The sequence below is a fragment of the Propithecus coquereli genome, unplaced genomic scaffold, assembly GCF_000956105.1.
Source record: "Propithecus coquereli isolate 6110/MARCELLA unplaced genomic scaffold, Pcoq_1.0 Scaffold95, whole genome shotgun sequence".
Lineage (NCBI taxonomy): Eukaryota > Metazoa > Chordata > Mammalia > Primates > Indriidae > Propithecus > Propithecus coquereli.
In genome coordinates this window covers 5,896,999-5,910,798 of record NW_012155840.1, presented here as the reverse complement: position 1 = coordinate 5,910,798, position 13,800 = coordinate 5,896,999, and the positions used below count along the sequence as shown (strand labels likewise).

The 13,800-nt window shown below is 35.7% G+C and overlaps 1 protein-coding gene across 2 annotated transcripts in view; it reads right to left on the bottom strand.

The window, feature by feature from the left end:
- Positions 1–5,469: 5,469 nt before the first annotated feature.
- The window catches only part of LOC105826996 (ADAMTS-like protein 1), a 198,865-nt gene continuing 190,534 nt past the window's right edge, over positions 5,470–13,800 (bottom strand). The window contains exons 11-13 of one of the 2 annotated variants that reach the window (XM_012665018.1): positions 9,655–9,859; positions 8,238–8,385; positions 5,470–5,719 (exon numbers count right to left, since the gene is read on the bottom strand). In XM_012665018.1, coding sequence (XP_012520472.1) covers positions 5,631–5,719; positions 8,238–8,385; positions 9,655–9,859 — 442 coding nt within the window. In that variant the 3' untranslated portion in view covers positions 5,470–5,630. Of the gene's footprint in view, positions 5,720–8,237; positions 8,386–8,692; positions 9,860–13,800 lie in introns of those variants that run through there. The other variant, XM_012665019.1, reaches the window with a different exon arrangement.

Genomic DNA, 13,800 nt, shown 5'->3' with positions numbered 1-13,800 from the left:
ATAGACAATATTCAACACTTTGGTCACAATCCTATTGTTCCTGTGACAAGAATGCACTAAAGTGTTCTTGAGGGCAAGGACTATTGGGTTTTTTTGCAATACCTGCACCCAGTACAAAGCATGGCATAGAGCAGGTGATTTACGGGTGAATTTAGCATCTGTCATTAGGTAGCGTGAACAATTAGTAGGTCCAGTGACTCTCCAAGGTCATCTAAAATATATAATTGGCCAGAGAATTTATATCGAGCACTCTGTTTGCTGCTGCAGAGAATACAAAGGATGAGACTGATTTTGGTAGATGGGGAGGAGCCCAGAAAGTACGGAGCTGGCAGTGAGAGAGGTCAAGACTATCGTGGGGTAAGGCTGATTCAGTCTGGCCAGAGTGAGGCGTTAGCTCTGCCGTATGCCAGTTCTCAAAATTAAATGCTTCTGTGCTTTTGTATCCTATAATTCTAATACTCAACTTTTTGTTCTGCTTGAACATCTTTTTCGTTGATTTAAGGATCTGCAAATAGTGTTTAAACTTCTTGATCTTAGGTGAAATGACTCAATTCTTAAGAAATCTGTTTCTATACATACACCAGATATTCCTTGCTGTTTTTCTGTGGCCTGAGATTCACATAGAGAATGTAATTCAGGTACTTTATAATGAGATTATAAACAGCAACACTATCTGGATTCATTACTGATGTTTGATTCACCCCATATTCTTTGGGGGAAATTTAAAAACATATCGCACAATTAACGTCTCTAGCCACTTTGTAAAAAATGTATGAATTCACATTCTTAACCACTGAGTTAAGCCATCCACCTTCTCAGACTACTTATTAGGTATAAATATGGACTAACGTAAACATATGCTTAAATATTATATATTTAAATACTGTTTTCAACAAGGTAAACAAGGCATTTAATGACTACAGGATCACCATGGCTACTCTTATTGGCTTTTCGTTTGTATCTGATGCCTTGTGGGTTCTCTTCACACAGATGCATGACAGGAATTTCCCTTTGCTTCCTATTGAACCAACCCCATTGCTAAGCTGATGCCATCTGGCATCCAGATATCCTGCTGTCTTCTGACCGCTTGCTCTTTTCCTTTTTTTTCTTCTTCTTTTTTAATGGATCACACCAAGGTTATTTGTGGCAATATGTTTAAGGCCTGAATAATATGTTAAAGCACAAAAATAGTCACTTCACCATGCAAAGCCATTGACTGAGAATCTAAAAAGATAACTCAAGATATTTTAAAATGAAAGATCAAGGTACAAGGACTACCCAATCCTACCCTTGAGAGCATGGCATCTTTAAGCTTCTCCACCTGATAAAATGCCAGCTATTTGAGGAGAGGATGGCTGGTTAAAATGGTTGGCTACATGGTGCCCAAAGGAACTACCATATCCTATTGCTTGTTCTGAGCCATCAAAGACCTACTGGCAACTGAAATGTATCTGGGAAGAACCTGGCTTCCCTAAGTGCCCAATTAGTCCTTACTTCCTCTACCTGGGGTGCCCAATTAGTCCTCACTTCCTCCACCTGGGATACCTTGTTTTAGTGATCAGGAAGTCTGGAAAGAGAAAGGCAGCACACCTGAAGCCTCCAGGACATAACTTTTTCTTTTCTTTTTTTTTAAAGCATGGCTCCCTTAGCAAATTAGGCATTTGGTGGCCTGTTAGTGGCCTAAAGGAGTTAAGGAAATGAACAATTTCCTTCCTATTCCAAGTCAGATCAGAATTTTTAAGGTTAGCTGAATGACTTCCTGTTCGACAACCTTTCTTGAAATGTCCAAGAGATCACCACTGTATCATTTTTCCTCAAGAAATTAAGCTGTCAGAGGGGTCATAATAGGTACTTGCCTTGAGGTGGTAGTGATGTTTATGCATACATCTCAACAAAGACTAAAAGTAAGGGATAAAAATAAGAGAAAATATGTCAGTAATTTTTTTAGCTTCTACCTGATTACCAAAAATAATTGTACTACCACATTGTAGTTCTGATACCCCACCAAATAAAAGTAAACTTTGGAGGGTTTCAAAAAAGACCTAGAAAGTTATTACCATATATTTTTCAGTAGATGCAACCAGATGGGCTCAATCTGGCATTTAAAGGACGCATCCTAAGTCTAACAACACTCTCAACAGCTAGAGGCAAATTCAAAATGACACAGTTCGAATATTAACAGAAGAGAATTCCGTCAGCATTTTTTCCATCCCCCCTTTCTAGTGCTAGAATGGCACTACTGTTACACTTAGAAAAATGCAACTCCCTAGAATCTCATTGATTGTAGAAATATATCTTTAACCACAATTCCCTCTGTGTTAATTGGGTAGCAAGGATTTTTATTGATTCCTCAGATGAGATCCTCTGAAGTAAGTTCATTTTATTGTATTTATTTATAAGATTGTCTGTGTTTGATGAGCTTCACTGGCTAAAGCACTCTATCGCTTAGTCTCAGTTTGGGATTTGGATCTTGTTTGCATTGTTCTTCCCAATGGGAGAGAAAAAAACACCTTGCTGGTTTTCAGGAAAACCTGATAAAAACATATGTTAATACTTGGATCAAGGCAAATCACGACCACCAGTGAAAAATCAGCTCAGAAAGTATGACTCCCACAAGTGGGTTAGGAATTCATGTTTTGCATACCAAGAAAATATATTCATCACAATATTCCTACCTTTCTACCGTATGAATCAAATAAATCATGAATAAGCCATTGTGTTGGTGAAAAAAATCAATATCCAGAAGTATTTCTGAATAGACGTTACAGCTTTATATGATGAATCTATCTGTATAAGTATAGTACCATAATGTGATCCAATCTCCATACTTTTTTTCAGTATGAAACTATGAGACTGACATCTGTATTTGCATTTTCTGCATGGTGTTTAGTTTCGTGGAACTATAATGTTGGTTGTTGGTACATTCTTCTTTTCTATAAAGTTTTAGTCCTTGGTAATTCAGTTTTTAGTCTTTTATCATAGTTTTCTTCTAAACATCTTAGAGTGGTTGCTTTCCAACATATTTTTGGCCAGAGTGCCAATTAATCTTTTTCTTACATTTTGGGACTACTAAAACTATTTAACATTTAATAAGGGTATCTTCATATACTAAAGACTTTAATCTGGTGATTTTCCTGTATTATTTAATTGAGACAAGCTGGTGATAATATTTTCACTTTCTGTATGGGGGAATAAATGACACATGCTGCTTTCCTATTGCGCTCTCCAATGTTCGCTAGCACCAAAGCAAAAGATGAAAGTTCTGCACCACTGTTCCTGCTTCACTGAAGCAGTTCAGAAGTGACAGCCGCAGCTCCAAAACATTACCATTTAATTTAAGCAATGCGAGTCTCTTTGGTGGGGGGAAGGGATGACTTGCTGACAGTATATCATTTTTTCATTATGCTTTGGAGAGTAATTATAGGTTGTTACATACAGTTCAAAACTGGTATGTGGGGTTTAAAAAAAGAAGGAATTAATACCACACATAATTATGTTTTTTAAATTCAAAATCAATGAAAATAAAAAATAATAATGTGACACTTAAGACCTTTCTTAGAGTTCAGTGCACTAAACATGTAAAGTATATTAAAATGTGGAAACCATATACCTTTCATTACATTATTCTACAGCTGTCATTTATTTCATTTTGGTATAAAAGTAATTATCGTTCTGAGAATAATAGTATACATTTCCTTTACCCTGCACCACCACTCCAATTACAATCTACTTCAATTCAGATTAATCATGCCAAGATGGCAATTCTATTACACTAAGAGTAAAATTTAATAGTCTCATATATGGCTATAGTTTCAATGGCTAAAACTATGTGTTTGACTACTTTAGGGATTTTATTAAGATTAAAGCTAAACATAATGCATCTTAATCAGACCTTTAGCAGAAAAAAAATTAGAAAATATGGTTGACCATGGACTATGCAATGCTTCTGCAGAAGCATTAAACTCTACCGACAGCTTTTATTTCAAAGGCATCTAAAAGTGGAAAAGATACTTCATTATTGATGTATGATTTTTTATTTATCTTCACCTTTGTTATTATTTAACATCAGTCAGAATGCAATATTATAGATTGGGTTATGCTTTAGACCAAATGACAAAATATAGTGTACAAGGAGAGCAGAGAGTTTATTTGATTTTCAGCATATTTAACCCAAGAATACATAAAAGGAGTAACCAGCTCCAATTACATAGCATCTTTCTGTGTCTTAAATAGGACCTTAGTGGATTAAGGAATTAATGCCCTTTTAAAATGAACTGCTTACTTCCTCTTTAGCAACAGGAAGGCCTGTCAAACCAGGTACTAGCAGGAGAAAGACAAAATAAGCTTCATCTATTCACTTGAAGGTTGCATTGTGATCTCAAACCACTGCCTTTCTTCCAAAGTTCTGCAATGGTTAGTTGCATTTTCTCAAACAAGTATAAAAGATTCCTGTAGTAACTTTACAGAAATAATTTATGTTTTGCTTAATTGTCCTTTTAAGTGAGAAATGTTTTGCCTAAGGTATGTCCCATTTTTCTGTGAAATCAAGTGACAATATAATTTCCTACAAACGAATGACCTTTGGTTATTGTACAAATCTATATTTTGGATTTCTTGTTGCATCTCTTATGGTTTACAGTGAGATTCAGGGACACAACTGTGTTCTGGCAAACCACATCAGATTTCAAATCAAACAGGATGAACCTGAGAAAATTCTAAATTGCATTGAATATTTAGATTACCTGCTAATTTATATGTCTAGTAAAATTTAAACTATGGGTTAAATTTGGAAAGCATTTCATATCCTCCATGCTATACTGTGAACTTCTGGAGGGAGTATAATATGTCTTGTGTACCAGTAAATAACACAAGAGCCTAGCACTTCTAATAAATGAATAAATCTAGAAAACCTTCAACCTGAGAAATTGCTTGGGTCAAAGATAAAAATCTGTCAATTAAGTACATTCTCTTTTTTGTAAAATTGATGCAGCAGATACGCCTATCAGTTTTCTAGTAAAATCAATATATACGCTTATCAATCAATCAATCTAATTTGTCTCTCTTGGTTTCGTCTTCTGAAGCATCTGGCCTTGATGAAACTGAGCAGGCATGGAATCCTGCTCCAGTGGGGCAAAAACCTGGGTCTCCCTCTGATACCAATGCCAGCATGAAAGGGAAAAGAAAATAATAAACTCCCTTTGCCTTCAGACATGTTTTCCACCCTTTAATTTTTGTGAATGGCTATATTGCAAAGCTGGGAGATAAGGAGTGTGAAAAGCTGCCCTGACTTTCACATCAAATCTATGTTACATCATCAGATGCAGCCTGGGCCTTCTCACCTTTGGTTCCCAGCCAAGAGAGAAGAGGTGGTCAGATTTTGGAGAAGAGGACAAGCACTACGCCTTCAGTTTCCTACTTGAGGCAAAATTAAAAAGTATTCGGAGACCAATCATAAGTTTTGACAAACACTTTGAAACTCATAAATCTCTAATTAGAGTGCCCAAAAGCCTCATTTCACCTTTGGTAAGATGATTACGCTTAGTTCAGAACCCAGAAAGGCACAATCAGTGAGGCACTGCTTTCTTTAAACCAATCAGCTTCAAAAGTAGAACAATTTGTGCTTTTAAAACTTACGAGGGCTCTTCTGACACAGCAGCTCCTTCTTCTAGCTCCTGAGCTTGTTTGTACCAAGGCAGCTTGGCCTCCACTGGAAGTTTCTCTGAGAATTTAGTGCATGCACATAAAAGAGAAGAGGTTAGAATCAATCTGGAATTTCAGGGAAATTCCTTTTTTTCCTCACTAATTCTTAGTTTTGCACTGTGCCTAGAAGTTACTATGTTGACAACCACAAATAATAAGTTTTTAGGTAAATTGCTGCTTCTGATGATGGTTATATCAGAAAAGTAAAAGAAGATTTAAAAAACGTTTAATAATACTCGTCTGTATGTATGCTTCCTCTTTACTATGTTGAATAGCAAAGCAAAGTCCTTTTATTCTGAAAGTCACCATAACTCTAGGAGCACTAGCTCAGTATGCATATAAAGAATCAAAGTATCTTTTCGCTATTTGCTGTTGAAAAGATAGAGCAATATTTGCTTTTTAAAACAAACACAAAGTATAATCAGTTACACTGTAATATTTTTATAAATTTTAACTTCTTTTTGCCTTTTGTCTAAGTGTGATCTAGATCACATTGTCAAAAAGAAACTCTGCCACTCTGAAATTCACGAAATATTGCTTTAGATATCTGACTCATTCAATACTACCCCAAAGCTCACCTTCAACTGGAATATGTACAACTTAGAGTTCAAAACCCATAATTTGACTGGTTTCACCTATTTATCTAGCTTTGGCCAAATAATTCAGAACAAGCTTCCTAACTACTTCCTGAGGAAAAAAATGTGGAGGAGGAAAATCAAGAGGGAGGTTATAACTGCTCCTACAGAAGTAACTGCCAAGATTCCCATTCTGATATATTTATTAGGGTCATTTATAGGCATATTTGCCTTTACACTATGAGTCAGTAAAGCTCTATCACCATTTTATAACATATAATTGTAAAGATGAAAGAAATATATCAATATATATACACCCCATAGAATTATATGGTATTTTAATGATGTTTAGAGAGCCAGTCTCACTTCTTAGCGGTGAAAATCCAGATTTCATTCTTGATAGTAAACCACAAATTACTTTTCTTTCTCTGAAGTGGCTTGGTGAAGATAAAGCTAATAAATAATCCACCTTTCTAAGTCAGGGGCACCACTTCTCGTCCTCTATGTGCAGCAATTGTTTATAGTCAGAAAACAAAGCAAGTGAGAAATGTAAAACTGCTAATGCCAAATGGATTTGGTAATGTTTTAAACACAATAATACAGTATCTATACAGACTTCATTTTATAATTACCCCATCTATTCCAATTAAATGACTCGGTCAGTGAAGCCATCTCTGACGTGAGTTAGCTGTCTTTCAATGACGAAGCATTCAGTTTGGCACTAATAGTAGAAGCGCAATACTTTACTACTGATTTGAACTGAATCCTATCCGATGTGTCTGTAGCGACCTCCTCTTATCTTTGAGGATAATAATGATAGTCAAGAGTTAAAGGTAACATTTGAACAGAACTTACTGTATGCCAGGTATTAGGCTAACCACACTATTTACATTATATCTTATTTAACTCTCACATGATCTTTGAGATAGATACGATTATTATTCCCATTTTACAGATGAGGAAACTGAGGCTTAGAGAGAGAGAAATTTATTAAAATTAATCAGGATTTCTGGTATGCTTTTGTTCTTTGGTTTTATTTTATATCATTAATTTAGATTTATGATATCATTCACTTGCAACAAGGTAATTCATAGTATAATAATAATATAATAATAAAATAAAAATATAATAATATAGTTACATTGTGGCTGATTTTCAGAGAAATTTAACGGTTTAACAAAATAAAATGGCTTAAGAAAGAAATGGGAACCATATTTAAAGATTAAAAATTAGAGGAGGTTTACGATAAAGAATTCCTTACTTCTGAATGGTTTGTGACTTTGGATTTTTCGATTTCATTCACACAGGTAACACTACTTGCACGGAAATCAGATTAGTATTCATGCTAATCTGAGGGACTAGGTATAATTATAATAAATCTTGCTCACTATCTAGAACTTTTCTAAAGTTCCTTTTTAATAAATTATTTGTAATATCTATTAAATTATGATATATTTTAAGTTTTATTTCAGATTATGGTTCTGGAATTCAGTCTCATATTAATGTTTTAATTTTCAATATAAAAAGTGACAGTTTTCTGTTTCATCAGTTTGAAGTATCAGATTTCCCAGTGTATTTCAGGCTTAGGGAAGTAGATGCACTTGGATTCATTCCTTGCTTACAACGGCAAGAAATGTGGACAGTAAATCACGCATTTATTTCTATAATATCTGATCTCCCTTTCAGTAGTTATATCTGATATTTTTCAGCAACGGTCTTCGAACAATTTTATGACTTGGGAGATAGTTATATAAATGGATTTCTATATGTAGTACTTAAAAATTTGTAATGAAAACCATTGGAAAGATTTTTAAAAAATCAAGTTCGTTTACTAGAGTCTAAGTTATAAAGAATTTGTACTAAGAATACTTGGGAGACTTAAAAATATTCCAAGGAGTTTAAAACAGCACCTGCATACACATGAGAATGAACAGACTGGTAGGAGAACACCTGTCAAATTACCTTTGGGTTTATAGCAGGGAGTGGGTATGATGCATTCCTCTTTGATGTGGGGCTTTGTTTTCTGGCTACAGCCTCCTGTGTGCATTCCTCGATGGTCAATGCAGAGGACCACACGGTACCTGAGGCCCTGGCCACACGTCACTGTGCACTGGAAAGAGATTGCAAGAGAAAGACTCATAGGCAAAGTCTCATTTACTTTTTTTCACTTCCCACCCAAGACTTTAAATCTAAGGACTCCTTTTTAGGTGAGGACTCCTGGTAAATTTATACCACTTCTTACCAGTTCTGGCATCTTTGTTCTGTTAGATTATTTGAGGCAAAGCTGGCTAAAAATGGAATCACTTTCAGTTCCTTATCTTTGGATCAATCAGTCAGCAATCTTTAAGCACCCACTGTGGAAAAAGTCTCAAACCAACCACCCCCAAAAAGGAGAAAAGAAACTGTAGAGTGTGTTAAATTTTGATTTGCAACATCACATTTTTCTATTACTTTGCTAATGACTGCTGCGTCCAAAAATATGGAAAATGCTCCCACATGAATATTTAAAAATTTAAAACTGCTGTCATAGCTAATTTATATTGTGGCGTGGCCAATCCAGTTGATTATATTGAGATGGAAAAAAGGTTTCAAGGAACTCATTCAAAGGCCAGATGGCAGATACAGACAGCACCACCAATGGTTCTCCATGTCGGTCGTGTGTCTAGATACAGAAAACGTCACAGCTCCTGATCTGCTGCCACAAAGCCAAAGGGCTCAGTGAAGAGGCTTTTGTCATTTCTGTGGCTGAGGATACAATGGCTTATTTCATCTTTCTATTTCCTTTGCCCTTTCCATTTTTCTGTTAGCAGCCAGGAATCCCAGGATAACATTTTATGTTTAATGACAGCAGGTTTCCTAAAGTCTATAGATTTTTGTTTTAATTGTCCTATCTCATCCCAATTTTAACTTTTGTGCTATTTTCATCTCACCTTTTCCCCCCAATAAATAATATTCACAGTATTAATTTTAATCTACTTAGACCCTTTTTGGATATAAAGTATAATAAATAAAATGTGAAATCAAACTTCTGGTCTACTGAATTCTATCATCAAAGCAGCTTTCACAGATCCAGGATGAGTCATTCAGCCTCAATTACTCTTGAAAGGCATTAGTTTCCCTTTGCCATTTGAGGGAACGTTATCTGGGAGGCAACAGGGGCTTCTGGAAGTAACTTGAAGAAAGACATTTAAAAAAAACATCATTTACTTTTGGTCATGCTGGATTTGGGGCATTCCTACTCCAGGAGCTAAGCTGGTAGGCTTCTAGACACCTCAAGAGGAGAAGTGTGGAGCTGCACAGGGTACCCGGTGGGGCCATGGTGATGAGAGGGAAGAGTGGCCTTACTCTCCTAATGAACAAAGAAAGAAGGCACAGTTACCGGAGACCACTCCTGTGCCAGCCATTTAGGGCAGTCAAAAATGTTGCAGGGCTGCACGATGGGCATCTTAGGGGTGTACATGCATTTCCACTCTTCCACTGAAGTGACATGCCCCTGGATGTCCTCCTCCACACAGGAAACTGCCCGGCTCTGGATGCCCCCCCCACACGAGGAGGAGCACGCGGTCCACGGGGTGGCCTCCCACCTACAGAAGCAAGGGTAGTCATCAGGGCAGACATGCACATGGCCAAACCTCCTCAGTGACCGGCAGACCAACCCATTCCCCATGCCTATTGGTATGCTCAGGTTCTGAGAGGCTACAGTCCAGAGAACCAAAAGCCATCTATGGCCTGAAATCTGATGAGTAAGAGAGAAGGATTCACCATTGGCAAAAGTGCTTTGTAAACCATGAAGCTCTGCACAAATGTAAGAAATTACAATTTTGAGAGCTTTGTCCACAAAGCTATCTGTTCTGTCTGTAACCTACTCAAAAGATGTAGTCCTCAGCCTTTCTTCCAATAGTTTCAATATATATCCAATTTATTTTCATAAACACATTAAGTATCAACGTCAAGATTAAAGTTGGATAATCAGTTAACACTAAACTTTTGCACCTGGGTTGATATTTTTTATTTTTGTTTTAGTAATACTTTATTACTTAATTTCTAGGTACTTTTTATAGGAGAAGCTCATAAAAGATCCAGGTAAACAAAAGACTCTCCTTTACTTCTGCAATCATCAGCTTTGGGACTACACAGATTCAGCACAATTCTGATGTTCAAATTGTGCCATCATTATTAAGCTGAGGAAAAGAAGTGTTAATATAGGCATTATCTATCTACTTATTCTCTAACTTTTCAAGGATACTGGTAGTTAGAGTTCCTCCAGTAAAGAATTCCTGGAACTGTGAAGAGATTTGGTTTTGGTCGGAAGGCTAATGGCATCTGAATCTAGACATACAGTAAAGTAGAAAATAACAATATTGTCAACAACATGTAAGAGAGTTCCATTGACTTTTCAGAGCTCTACACAGCTTTGAAGCAGTTGGATTCAGATGCAGAGAGATATCTTTGCCTAATTCTTTCGCTCTTTTGTAGGTTTAGAGAATGTAGAATTTCTAAAAACAGAAACATTGGGACTGAATGAGCTGAGCTTGTATTTCTTACACATATTCTCCTTATTGATGGGGATACTAAGGAGCTTTTAGGTTTCCCTTGCAATTATTAGAGATGCGATTTCAATGAGAGAGAAGTAAAATGCCACTGAGTTGATCCACTTGAATAGTTACATTTTAGAATACTGCACAGGCATATCACGGAAACATTAAAATTTCTATGAGTATAATTTCATGAACATTGTGAGCTTGATTTCTCTTCTGCATGAGCCTGAATAATGTGTGTTTCCCAGTTACAAAGGGTTTTCCTTCACACTTTCTCTGCACTGTTCAAGTTTGGGCAACAACCGTTGTCTTCACTGCCAAACACCAAAATGTGCTGCCAAATACAATATTTTCCTATGCACATGTCCCTAGGAGACATATAACAAAATGTCATTATGGGGAAACTGAGGCCCTCTGTTTAGCTCTTGGGAGATTTTCTGATCTCTTTCAAGAGAATGTAGTAGCTCTGCAGAGAGTTTCTCTTCCGAAAGGATAAGACCGGTTCTCACTTGCCTCCATGGAAATCTCTGGCGGGCTTCCTTCTGGAGGTGGATAACAGGCCTGACTCAGATTGAAATTGGGCTGAATATATAAGCACGTATTCACATTAGATTGGATGTGACAGTGCAGTAGGAGCACGTTTTTAAATGTGCATTTAATTGCTTAGAATATTAAGATGCCATAAAAGAGCATTTTTCTAATTGGTACTCCAAAATCCCTAAACTTGACCCTTCTAAAGGGAGAGTGATTAATTTCTGTCTCAACATGTGGACCTGACCATATTTCACAAATGGTAATAAGTATCCTTTTCAATGTCAGTGATCACAGAAAGACAAATTACGCTAATGCTATTCTGAGAATTTATAGTATGGTTCTAGCATACAACTACAGTTCTATATGTAAAAAATTATCATGTGAATCCTTGTATAACAATGGGATTATGTGGAATTTTAAGGCAAAACATGCTTGAGTGATTTAAAGAAAGTGTAAAAAAAGCTGAAAGAGGACATCCATTAGGAGGTCTTAAAACGGTAACCAGGTAAGTGCTTAGAATGAAAAAAGACATATCCAAGAATCTTGAAGTGGAAGAACATTAAATGAATTTGTGTATCATACATTTTAGTTTTTAATGTTTTTAAATACACAGTGTGTTTAGTTTAAGAAATTCTCACAATTAAGAAGGATGTAGAAAAGTGGTATATATTAATTATGAATCAAGATAATTTATCAGAGTCCATTTGCATATTATGTTCAAATAGGTGTTACAGTCAAAGACTGCAATCGGGAAAGAACAATCTAAAAATCATTAAATTGTGTTTTGTATCTACACTTGTGGTCTTAAACCCATTTAAATAATTTAAATAAGTAAAGTCTTCTGCCTTGATCAGTGGGTATCTGCCATTTGAGAACCATTTTTGAGCCTTAATTCCTTTTATTAAATGAAAACACATTTGTAGAAATAGCTTCCATTTACTAAGACTTTATCAGTAAAGCTGAATAAATAACTTTAGAGCTAGTTCGATATCAGAAGTACAAGGGTTAAGAAATACAGTCTATTTGCTAATCGTCCTTTCCCATTGTTATGCACGGACATGCCAAAAGTGTACACAAGGACATGGTGCAAACAAACATCAAGGATCATTTCAATTTACCACTGGACTTCAGGCATTTGGGGGAAATTTCAGTCTATAAGAAATCAAATTTAACCTAAAATAGGCACTAGTCATTATGCCAGAGAAATATAAATAAGAGAGATCATAGATATGACAGAAATCTAGGAGCTGCCGTTACAGGATAAATATAAACTTGATGTTGCTCACTCCTGACACACAACTTTGCCTTTATCTTAAAATGTATGGCTTTCACATAGATACATGTATCCTATGAATAGTATTTTACAGATAGAGAAATTGAAATCAAATGAAATCTTGGTTCAGTTAAATTAATTTTTTGATACTTTCATTAAATTCTTTTAAAGAGAAGAGTTCTTGATCAAATCAGCAAATGATAAATCAGGAAAATTCTAAAGTCATTTAGTTTCTTTATCAATATAGTCATAGGAAAGTGGGAGGGAGCTGAGTAATGAGGTAGCCACTTAGTGAAAGAATTTAAAACAGTAACAAAAACAATATCTAGTATTAATCAAATCCCCCTTCTGCATGTGACCATTATGGGAAAAGTGGAGTTTCCTGCCAGTCCCTGCGAGTATTTAAGTAGACACTGGATGACAACCTGCATTGGTGTATACGCATTATATACGTATCTGTATGTATTTATACATATGAGAATACACATGCACTGAATATATGAATGTATATATGTATAAATATATATGTTTACATGTCTATAAGCATAAATGTGTTTATGAATGGTTGTGACTGTAGAGAAAGAATGGAAGAATGAAGCATCACTGGGGTGTTGGACTAGCTGACCTCAAGGGAGCTCTATTTGGATGCTAATTCATTAGGTATTTGGATATTTTCCATTAAACCTTGCTTTATTTTACAGTTCAGAATAAAATTATTTTCTGGGCTTGGTTTAGTTTGGGACAGAGCAAACCACTATGAATTATTTCAACTATTTCTGATCTGATTTAAAGCCTTGGTTCTAAATAGCAGCTGATTCCCCGAGGGCCAAATAAGCAAAGAAAATAGAGCAAAGGTCTGTTTCAATCCCAAGTCTGATTCTGCTATCTGTGGAGCTGTTTCCAACGTGGCAGGCAATACACTCAGTAGCTAGCACATTTTTCAGCTTCTCCAGTTTTCTTATGAATATATTGTAAAGAGAACAAGTTCTTTTAAAAGTTCTTGAATTACTTTTGTTACTTTTTCTGGTTTTAAAAAGTCCTGTACTTTAAAAAAGCAACGCAGCACATTGAATTTTATGTTTTGAAAAAAAAGATCTCCCAAAATGTTCTGAACAATAAGAATATGAAAAAAAATTGCTTTTTTGTACTTAATTATAATTTCTTTGAATTAAAAAGAGGA